Source organism: Drosophila gunungcola, chromosome 3R (genome assembly GCF_025200985.1).
Source record: "Drosophila gunungcola strain Sukarami chromosome 3R, Dgunungcola_SK_2, whole genome shotgun sequence".
In the NCBI taxonomy this organism is placed as follows: Eukaryota; Metazoa; Arthropoda; class Insecta; order Diptera; family Drosophilidae; genus Drosophila; species Drosophila gunungcola.
The window spans coordinates 5,296,693-5,307,582 of record NC_069139.1 but is presented as its reverse complement, the minus strand read 5'-3'; the positions used below and the strand labels follow the sequence as shown (position 1 = coordinate 5,307,582).

At 44.8% G+C, this 10,890-nt stretch overlaps 5 protein-coding genes across 5 annotated transcripts; 4 read left to right on the top strand and 1 right to left on the bottom strand.

Moving 5' to 3' along the window:
• Positions 1 to 145: 145 nt before the first annotated feature.
• LOC128266170 (uncharacterized) lies at positions 146 to 975 on the bottom strand (the record flags this gene model as incomplete). Its single annotated transcript, XM_053002507.1, has 1 exon — positions 146 to 975. A coding segment is annotated over one exon (792 nt), but the record flags the coding sequence as incomplete, so codon positions are not given.
• A 136-nt stretch (positions 976 to 1,111) lies between these two features.
• LOC128265926 (uncharacterized) lies at positions 1,112 to 2,355 on the top strand. Its single transcript, XM_053002211.1, has 2 exons — positions 1,112 to 1,329; positions 1,384 to 2,355. Exons 1-2 carry the CDS (start codon positions 1,255 to 1,257, stop codon positions 2,092 to 2,094), a joined length of 786 nt encoding a protein of 261 aa, XP_052858171.1. The 5' UTR covers positions 1,112 to 1,254; the 3' UTR covers positions 2,095 to 2,355.
• A 677-nt stretch (positions 2,356 to 3,032) lies between these two features.
• LOC128265681 (uncharacterized) lies at positions 3,033 to 5,687 on the top strand. Its single transcript, XM_053001904.1, has 3 exons — positions 3,033 to 3,548; positions 4,408 to 4,562; positions 4,636 to 5,687. Exons 2-3 carry the CDS (start codon positions 4,517 to 4,519, stop codon positions 5,571 to 5,573), a joined length of 984 nt encoding a protein of 327 aa, XP_052857864.1. The 5' UTR covers positions 3,033 to 3,548; positions 4,408 to 4,516; the 3' UTR covers positions 5,574 to 5,687.
• A 251-nt stretch (positions 5,688 to 5,938) lies between these two features.
• LOC128265769 (THO complex subunit 3) lies at positions 5,939 to 7,166 on the top strand. Its single transcript, XM_053002017.1, has 3 exons — positions 5,939 to 6,124; positions 6,201 to 6,735; positions 6,798 to 7,166. Exons 1-3 carry the CDS (start codon positions 6,035 to 6,037, stop codon positions 7,133 to 7,135), a joined length of 963 nt encoding a protein of 320 aa, XP_052857977.1. The 5' UTR covers positions 5,939 to 6,034; the 3' UTR covers positions 7,136 to 7,166.
• Positions 7,167 to 9,772: 2,606 nt separating this feature from the next.
• On the top strand, positions 9,773 to 10,556 carry LOC128266111 (protein SGT1 homolog). Its single transcript, XM_053002391.1, has one exon. The coding sequence runs from the start codon at positions 9,857 to 9,859 to the stop codon at positions 10,403 to 10,405; it is 549 nt and encodes a 182-aa protein (XP_052858351.1). The 5' UTR covers positions 9,773 to 9,856; the 3' UTR covers positions 10,406 to 10,556.
• The last annotated feature ends 334 nt before the right edge of the window (positions 10,557 to 10,890 follow it).

Sequence of the window (10,890 nt, the reverse complement as noted above, 5' to 3'; positions counted from 1 at the left end):
GTCTTAGGCGTGTTATCGATTTTAGAGTTGTCGTGTTTAAAAAAAAAAAGTGGCACCACTGGTTTGTAAGAGCGCCATTTTTAAAATTGTACTTTTAAGAAAATAAGCATACATTAAAAATATAAGTTATTAAATATGTAATATAACAAAATATAAACATGTTTATTGCTATGAACAAAACATTCAACTCAGGTGTGTTTGCGCCTGTCTGCTCCTTTTCCTTCTTCTGCGCAGTATCTTTTTCAAGGACAGGAGATCCTTTCGTTTCAGGTTCTTGATCTTGGACACGAGTTTTCGCACTGTGTCGATCCTTTGCTTGGCCTCATTGGCTGCGTCGCTGGCCTTTTTGGCGCACTCTCTATTCCGTTCCAGATCAGCTCGAGCCTGATCTACGCAAGAATGCATCTCCTCCACCCGTCTTTTGGCCGCTTCAAGGAGCCCGCGTCTTTCCACTACCACTTTCTGGGCATTGTGGGCCACCCGCCGAAGGAGGTCAAGACTGGCCTTCATCTCCTGGAAGAGACGTTGCATGCCGGCCAGCACTTGCTGAATCTTGCCACTGATTCCCTCGGCTTTCTTCACAGAGCAGGTGCTGGCGGCAATGGCCCGTTTGATTTCCACGATAACTCGCTGCGTTTCGTTCAGCTTCTTGGTGAACTCCTCCAGCAGCTGCTTCTTGCTGTTGTGTGCCGCCTGAGCGGCCCTGGCCGCCTGCGCCGCCCTGTCAGCCAGCATGGCCTTCGCCCTCTGACTCGCACACTCCCCCGCACTCGGCTGGGCATCATTGGCAGCCTTCGCCTCCTTGGCGGCCTGGCAGGCCATCTGGTTGGCCTTCAGATTCGCCTTGCAGAAGGGCATGGCGGGCTTGAAGCGCTGATCGTTCCGCGGGGCAGAGTCCGTTGTCCTCGTCAGCACGATGTTCATCAGCAAGAGCATCATAACCAGGGACTGGCAACGCATCGGGAAGCTCGCATCTTACACAAATATCAAGGCTCGCTCATCAAAAAAGGTCACTATTAAATATGTATGACAAGTGAGTAATAGACTCCTGAGTTCTTTAAATATACAAAAACAACCAGCTGAGATTGCTTAGAACAAACTTATTTAAGTTTTGAAGTTTGAAGTTGCAGAGCAACAAGACGAGCTATTTTCGGGCAGCTTAAAAAAAATGGTCAACAATCAGCTTTTGTATGCCTAATATTTTTCTGTCAATATCTAATTTGGAATAACATTTGCGTGTACCAAAACCAAGGCATGGATATAAAACCAGTTGTTTTCTTGCTTTTGAACCTACTCTCAGGCCTTTCCGAAGGCTATAAGATGGCCCAGGTAAGAGGGAAGCCTTTCACTTAGTGACCATCAATTGAAACTATGATCTCCAAGATCTCCGATGACATGGCTGGAGTGGTGTTGGACCGCCAGTGTTCTGGCGACAATAGTCCCTCCGAACCCTCAGGTGGTCAGTCCTGCGGCATCAAGATGGACGGCAAATCGAAGGTGAGGGCCTCCAGCATTGCCCTGAAGGCGGCCAAGGAGGCCAAGGACGCGTCCGATGCCCAGTTGGAGGCGGGAGAGGCCGCCGCCCGCCAGGTGAAGCAGCAGCTGGCCGACAAGGCCCAGGCTGCGGCCAAGGCGGCGGATGCGGTTCTGGCCGGGAAGCAACAGGTCGTGGAGCAACTGGAGTCCGAGGTGCGGGAGGGCGAACTGGTGGTGCAGGAGGAGAGCACCCTGCTGCAGACCACCCAAGCCACCTGTTCGGCTGCCGGACAAGCCGCCAAACAGGCCGCGGACCAGCTGAAAACCATCTCGCAGGCGCTGAAGAATGCCCAGGACAACGCGGCCAACTCGGAGCAGGTGGCCAATGGAGCCCAACTGGAGCTGGCCGAGAAGCAGCAGCTGGTGGATGCGGCCAAGAAGCGGGTGGAGCTGCTACTCCGCCAGTTGGAGGTGGCCAGGGCGGACTTCAAGAGCACAAGGGCAGCGGCCGAAAAGGCAGCCTGTGCCGCCCAAGAAGCCAGACAAAGGGCCACTCGGGAGCGAAGGAGGGCGGAACTGAGGCACTTGATACGCCTCAAGAGGGGACGAACCCACTGAGATTACCCCTGCATACATTCTATATATATTTATTCCATTTAAGTTCACCATCAGGCATCGAATAGTACCCATACAAGACAGGCAAATATTCATTTTCTGTTTTGTACAGCTTATAATGAACATTATATTTAATATTACTTGGAGCAACTTATTCGAATAACAGCTTTTAATTGTAAAATAATACCTACCAATATCTGAAGATTTTGAGAAACGTAAATTTGTTGTCATAAAGTCCAATAAAAAAGTCATATGGGCTTAGGAGAGCTAACATATCTCACACGGAACACAACGATCAAGCCCTTGAGGCTTTAAAATTCAATAAAATAAAATATCAATTTACTATCTTGTACGGGGTATTAAAAATATTATATTTAATATTATTTAAATCCATTTGTTTACATAAGTATATATGTATACCTACCAATTTCTGAAGAGTTTAGACAATAGATTGGTAACGGCATACATTTTATAATTTGAATTGGGATAATAAATATATATATTTTTCCCTTATCATGTAACATTGCAATATCAAATATTTTTGTAAAAAGAATTTTCCTAACAAATATATAATTTATTCTTAGAAAGACAATTATTTTTATTCAGTTTCTGCTTTAACTTAAAGGAGCATATAATTAATATACCCACATAACTTTTAAAAGTTTAAGAAAACAATGGTTGTTGTATTAAATCACAAAAATTCGAAACCACATATTTCATATTCCTTATGTTGAACTGGTTTAAGTGATTGCCCGATGTTAGGCCTTAATTTTTGTAAAACTAGTTAATCAAAAGTGATCTATACTCTTCAATTTTTTGCCTCACAGAGCAAATCCTTTTAGTACAAATTACACCTTTTAATTAAATGAGGCTTACACTTAGTACACCCATTGTAAACTTCCGAAAACTCCTCCATGTTCACACGTCGATCTGCGAGGAAGCGAACAATCATCGGACATGGTCTTTCGTCATATTCACTGGCACCGGGATCGGGGGGCATTTAAAGCGTCTCATGGCAATTAGAGGCTCTTTCATAATTGCGGCTACAAATTATCCAATCGGCCAGCCTGGTAGCATTGACCCAGCACCATTATCGGTTGTGTTTGTGCATGCTTTGTGCACTGTATCTTTAACCATGTGCCAACGGGTTTGCACTTTCTTCGGCGACCCGACCAGTTTGTTTATAAATACATGGCGCCACCGGTGGCCAACTCTCAATCGTCGCCGAGTCCCCACCGGATTTACAAAACCCATTTGCGCCGCTCCCAGCTTTTCCGAGCGCGAAAGTAAAAGCGTTTTCCACCGAACCCGTCCATCGACTTGGCACTGTCGTCAGAAGCACTTCGACTCCGGTCCACACAGGACGTTCGTGTCGGTCAAATCGAAGAATTCGCAGTCGAAATTGTGGTCAAATTTGTAGTCGAATTTGTTGTGTAATTAAAAGTCTAAATCGAAAGGTGCGTCCACTCCGTCAGCTTGAGTGATAACTGTGTGATTTGTGTGCTGTCCAGTTTGGCCGGCCTCAAAACTAAACAGGTTCTCCTGTGGAACAAATCAGTCCGTGACACACTAACGACTTACCGGTCATCCTAGAGCAAAGAAAGTGCACGGCCATATATTAGCTAATAGGCAAAGCAGCCACCTAACCGGTTGCATTGTGATTATGCACTCAGAAAAAAGGTGTCCTTGCTGAGGCTAGATCGTCACTCACAATTTAAGATTTGGTTGGCTCTTAAAAACTTCTGAATTTAAAGAAAGATAGAATGGTTTGTAATAATAGTCAAATCTTCTACGTTTAAATAAAAGTGGTTAAAAAAAAATGCAAAATTAGTACTTATTGTACTAACTAATGTGTTCCAGAAACATCTTAATGTCTTTATGTCTGTTAGTAGCTAAATGAATATAGTTTTCAAGTTTTTCGGAGAAATTTAGCTTTTAATTTATTAAAATTTGTGCCTTTTTCTTTAATAACGTGTATGTAACATTCAGTTCAAATATCATTCTCAGAAAGGATATATTTATTTTAGGAAACAAAATCAGAATAAATCAAAATTAATTTATATCAATGTTAATTTAAGTTCAAAGAGATTCTATTCCGGAAACCAAATCCATTTTATCCTAACTATGTTTGCATTTTTGCATAACGTTTAACAAATTATTTTAATCGGTAAAAAAATTTACAGAAACTCTTGTGTGTGTCACATCCATAAAAGTAGTTTTGTTTTTTGTATGAAAGTATAATTTACAAGACATTAATCTTCAGACACCTTTGTTAATGTCAAGCTATTTAATTTTCTTCCCGATTTTATCGCCCAGGGGCATTTGTTCACACAGGAACACACAGGCACAGACGCTTGCGGCGATCACGAGTCTTCCGGTTCCGCGGCCTTTCGCCAGTTGCTCCATTGCATAACCACCGCCAGAGATGCCATCGCTGCTGCGGCACCTGCTCCTCCTGACGCTGTTTTTGGGTGAGTCTGGCCCACGACTTCCTCATGCAAATGTGGCTACATTGGGGGATTTCCCTGTGTGTGTGTGTTTCAGCGGCCACGCCGACGCTGGGTCGCAAGGTGAAGCGGAAGGAGTCGCACTATCACCACCTGGTCAATGTGCCACCCCCACCACCGCCTTCATCGAACCAAGGAGCGGGTCCGGTGTCCCAGCAAACGGCGGTGATCGAGCACGAGGTGCCCCCCTACACCTACGAAGCCATTAACCATGATGAATTCGAGCCGGCCAAGGTGAAGCTGTCCCACTTCGAGGCCTCATCCGACTACATTGTGCACACTCTGCACAATGGAGGTGGAGGTGGAGGTGGAGGTGGAGGTGGTTACCTCGCGGATAACGGACTGCGCAGCATAGCCAAGGGCTCGGCGGATCAGGCGCTGTCCGCAGTGGCCAGCCAAAATGCGGCCGGCAAGCAGGCCTCGTATGTGGCCAAGAGCACTTTGGCCCAGGCGGCTGCTCAGGCAGCCGGCACTGCAGTGGCCGTGCTCAAGGGCAAGGAGGTGCTGCTCCATCGACTGGAGGATCAGAGTGTGGAGGCGCACAAGGCGATGGAGAACGAGCTGACCCAGTTGCAGCAGGCCAAGAGATCGGCGAAAGCGGCCCAATATGCCGCCCAGCAGGCCATCAACCATGTCAGTGTGCTAACCGCAGCACTCAACAATGCCCAATCCGCTTCGGAATTGGCGCAAAAGGCGGCCTCCGAGGCAGCCGCCGAGTTGGCCTCCCAAATCGACATGGTGGCCCAGGCCAAGACCAAGCTGGAGCACGCTGAATCGCAGGCCTATGCTGCTCGCTTGGACTACGAGGAGACGCGGGATGCGGCTGAAAAGGCCACCCTGTCCGCCCAGGAGGCCCACCTCAATGCCAACGACGCCGCCTTGCACGCCAACGTGGAGCTGGCCGAGTCGACCCACATCCACGAGAAGAGCGACCGGAATGTGAGGGAACCGCCACGGAATCATCGACGTCCATGAGGCTCTCTTCCCTGATCCACGCTTTTAATCTCTATTTATTTGTTTTCCTTATTTAATGATTGTGTTTGTGGCAGCGATTCAATAAAGTTTTGTTGATTTTTAAATCTCTCTTTTTATGTCAACATCGTGATGGCAATCGGTTGAATAAGGCAAACAAGCCATTTAGAGGTGTCTAGTGAGGTAGTTTTCAGGAAATTTGCTTAAGTTTTCAATTGACTTGAGTCTCTTTGTTTTATATCTGGGAAAAATGTAAATTTTAAACTTATATTTGAATAAGCCGCCCTTGCGACCGTTATGTTGGTGGGGAACCCAGCTAACTCATATTTCTCCCGGCTATTTTAGGGTATTTATAAGCAAGTATATATTTGTGACCCAGCAACGGTCACACTTTTGTTTAGATTTTCTGAGCCGGCAAAAATAAAAACGTAAATACTGTAATAAAATTTAATCTAACTATAGCTATGAGTCGCACAGAGCAAACTTTCGATGACCTAAAGTCGTACTTCCGGAGCCACAGCAAAATCCGTGAACAGCGGGCGCACATGTCCAAGGTGAGCTTGATATTCCCAGAGATTCTATGATTTTTTGCTACAAATGTGGACTGCTCTCCATTGAAATCCCTTCCAGGTTCACTCCGTCTGCTGGAATGCCGATGGCCGTCACCTGGCCTCCGGATCCTTTGACAAGACGGTGGCTGTGTACTCCCTGGAACGCGATCGCTTTGTGAAGGGCAGCATTTACCGGGGCCACACTGCATCCGTGGACCAGCTCTGTTGGCATCGCACCAATCCCGACCAGTTTGCCACCGCCAGTGGCGACAAGACCGTGCGAATCTGGGACATACGGGCCGGAAAATGTGTCTCGGTGACCAATACCAAGGGGGAGAACATCAATATTGCCTGGTCCCCGGATGGCAAAACCATTGCGGTGGGCAACAAGGAGGATCTGATCACCTTCATAGACACGCGCACGAACAAGATCCGCGTGGAGGAGCCCTTCAGCTTCGAGGTCAACGAGATCTCGTGGAACAACACCAACGATCTGTTCTTCCTCACCAACGGACTGGGGTGCATGCATGTCCTTAACTATCCCAGTCTGGAGCACCAGATGACCCTGAAGGCCCATCCCGCCAACTGCATTTGCATAGAGTTTGGACCAACGGGTATGCCAGTTATGCCAGTTATGCTCAGCCAAGCTAAATCTCTAACTGTTTGTGCTTTCCAGGTAAATACTTTGCCACTGGCTCGGCGGATGCCCAAGTTTCTCTGTGGGATGCCAACGAGCTGGCCTGCCTGCGCATAATCAGCCGCCTGGAGTGGCCCGTTCGGACCATATCGTTCAGTCACGACGAACGCCTGATTGCATCGGCCAGCGAGGACCTGATCATTGACATTGCCTTCACGGAGACGGGTGAACGGGTGACGGACATCCATGTGGACGCCTCCACCTTCACTGTGGCCTGGCATCCCAAGCAATACCTGCTGGCCTATGCCTGCGACGAGAAGGACAGCGACCGGCGACGGGACGCGGGCAATGTCAAGATATACGGCTTTCCGGAATAAAGTACTGCTTAAGGCACCTCGGCTGGTACAAGCCTTGTTTACTTTCCAATTATCTCAGAGTGTAACTTTATCGCTGGAGTTTAAAGTTGACTAGGTCACGTCGCCGCATCCAAGCAACTGGATTATCAATTGCAGGGCTTCGCCTTCGGACGTGTTCGCTGCTGCAATTCGAGTTTTATCTTCGCCGGCACGCTTTTATGGCCTCACAGGACCTACGGGCTATAACCTGCTGTCTGCTGCTTAATACTGCATCAATCGGTGGTCTAGCTGTGCCAGCCACTTCACTTTTATCATGCAAATAACAGCATTGGCGGCTGCTGACCTAATATAGGTTTACGGTTATGGCTTCCTACACTTTAGGCCATTAATCAGTGGTCGCTCTCTGCAGAGGACTCAATCCGAGGAAGGCATTGCCTGCGTCAAAGGATGTTCTCACAAGCCAGTTTGTATTAATTGCCTCCATTAGCCAAGTTTTTGGGCGAGTGGATAGTGGATGGTGGATAGTGGGTGGTGTCAATTGTTGGTCTGCTGTGGCTGTTGGCTGTGTTTTTCTTTGCTCAATCTCGAACTATCTGCAGAAGAAGGCGCAAGTGACAAGCAAACAGGACGAATGTGTATCGCTCACACATCCCATCCGCGTGCCGAGTGCAGCAGCAAAAGCAAAAGCCATTTGTATGCCATCCGCACATTTCCCGCCAAGTGCCCACTGCATTTTCCACCCACGTCCCACCACCCATCACCCATATCGAAGCAACATCAATATTTGCTTTACTAAAAGTTTTCGATAAATTTCAGTTTTGAACTGCCAGTTCCGCCCAATATTTTCAAAGGGCAAGGGCCACTCAGTAATGAATCACAGTTAATTGTTATCATTGGGCAAAAAGTGCACTCTTGACAAAGAAAAAAAATACGTTCAATTTTAACTTAAAATAAACTAAACGGAGATGGTTTAATATTTTAAACTTACAATTATGGGCTAAAGTAAACTGTTAAATTTTGGAAAATTTAAGATCCGGTTTAATAGAAAAATTAAATTATTATTGTGGGTTTTAGAAGTTCATTAGGTTCTAACATAAATTTTAAATTTTTCACTTAAGAAAAGTATTAAATTTTGATTAAATTTTAGAATTAGTTTAGTTTGCCAGCCGCATAAACAGTGGCACATTAAGTTCCAATAAGATGTATAAAACTGTTTTAAATTTATCATTAAAGGGTTACATATTGATGAAATTTAAAAAACTGAATTAATAAATAATTGCTGTTTATTGCTAGCCGTATAAAAAGTGGCGCTAATATGCAATCCAAGTTTCAACCGAAAATATTTATTTAAATCTGTAGTGATTTAAGGCAGCTGCACAAATGGAGAAAGGTTTCTTACAATCATTAAACGACTTATTTATTTATTATTTGTATTTTAAAGGGAAATTAACTATGCGAATGTAAGGCTGAACTTAACAGAGACTTTGCTCTCGCTCATTCAGCACAGCTGCAAGGTCTGGATTTGTCTGCAAACGTTCCCCACCCACGCATGTTAGCTAACAGAATTTCGATTATCGCATGCGATAAATGTTCCATTCCTATGGCAATGAAATGAAACACTTCTGTTAATCATTTCCCCTGTTAATAATGATGTAAAGTACTGTAAATAGTACAAAATTCTTGAAGAAAATATAGAATAAAATAAAATAAAATAAAATAAAATTGTAATTTCGTATCCCATATACTATTTTAGTATGAAAATTGTTTAATTTTTTCGAAATTAAATTTGATTTTCAGCATATTTGTAAGCATTTAATAAACTTGTACATGTATATTCATAAGATTGCATATATTTGAGTGGACTTAAAGCGCACCAAAGTTTTTTCAGCCTTAAGGCAAAATTTTTAAGGCCTTTCATTTCATTCATTTTTTGGCCAGCCAAAATGTAACAATCAACTCGTCTGCTGCATTTGTGAACAAGTCACAGATGTTCTTCAAGCCTGAAAAGATAATAGTCAATTGATGGGAAACGCAAACATGAAAACAGGTCGAGTGCAAGTCATAAAATTGAAAAAGGAAAATACTTTCTGGCCAACTTGTTCTTTTCCATGCTGCTGTCACTTCGGACAAACTTTGACAACGCATCGAAATGGATGCGGATTTCAGTGGAGAAATCGGAGGAGTTGCTGCCACCCGGAATTTATGTCGGCTGTCGTCGGGACTTATGCGCTTTCGACTGCTGTTTGCCCCCAAAGCAACGTATTGATTGCCAAACTTGAAGTGCACGTAAATTGGCCTAAACTTTGTTTTAAGTTGGCTGCGGTTGGTTTGTACCATTTGCACCATTTAGTTTTCGGAAAGTATACATGTCTTGCAAAGAGTTTTGCAAACTTTAAAACTAAACACATTCCCCTAACCGTTTTTTTTTTTGGGTTGTTTGCTTAAAATATTTGTTTAAGTTATTTGTTGGGTCCATAAAGTTGCATTAAAAGAGGAGCAGGAAAAAAAGATAGCTATTGCGCGCCTTTTTTCAAAAATTTTTAGTGCTGGAAAATACTTGCACAACAACCAGTTCTTATTCGGTGCGAGTCTTTGCTAAATGTGGTCTGGTGTGACCATTTTTCAAAGTTAGAATGTTCTCAATGTCGTCATCGATGATTTCCCATCTCCATCAGGCAAATAACAATTGGGAAATCACGCCGTCATAAATTCGGAAATTCAAAAATCCGGAAAGCCTGCGAGATGTCCGTGCGCCACGACTGGTACCAATCGGAGACAAAGGTGGTCATCTCCGTGCTCCTGAAGAATGCCGCCGACAAGCACTACGCAGTGGAGATTTCCCCGGATCGGGTCCACATGACGGCGGATGGCTATGAGCTGGACCTGAAGCTGCTGCACCCCATCGTCGTGGAGCGCTCCTCGCACAAGGCATTCGCATCCAAGGTGGAGATCACCCTGGCCAAGGAGACGGGCCTGCGCTGGGAGAATCTGGAGCAGAAGGCTGTGGCCGTGGCCGTGGCTGCGCCCGTCAAGAGCCAGCCCAAGAACTGGGACCAGCTGGTCAGCGAGGAGGAGAAGATCGACGAGAAGGAGGCCAAGGGCGAGACGGCCCTCAACAACCTGTTCAAGAAGATCTACAGCACATCCTCGCCGGAGGTCCAGAAGGCCATGAACAAGTCCTTCTCGGAGTCCGGCGGCACCGTGCTCAGCACCAACTGGGACGAGGTGGGCAAGGAGAAGGTCACCGTGAAGCCGCCCGATGGAACAGAGTTCCGCGAGTGGGAGAAGTAGAGCGGCAGGCTCGTATTTTTAAAGTCGGAGAGATTAAGAAAGAAACACTAATATATATATTTATACCAATAGATCGGCCGACGCCCAAAACAAAACGTGTGAACAGAAACTAACAAGAATTGTTTTCAATAAATTTGATTTAAGCATTGCACCGGCGAAGAGCTTATCTTTTGGGGCACGAAATGGGTTCAGCACACTGAATATGGCGTATATAACCCAGTGAAGCACGTTTATAAAACAGAACTTGGGGGACAGAAAATATCAATTTATGAGAGTTCACTTTTCTCTTAACAAAGACATTTTATTTTACTTTAAGCCATAATTTATTCGCTTTTATGTTTAATGTAATAATATTTAAAAATTAATGATACAGATAAATGCAATTTTTATTCAAAGCTGTTTTTTAATTTATTTTTTTAAAATTTAATTGCTCAATATATTTATTAATATGCTTTTGACGTTTTAATAATTAATAGAATAGAAAT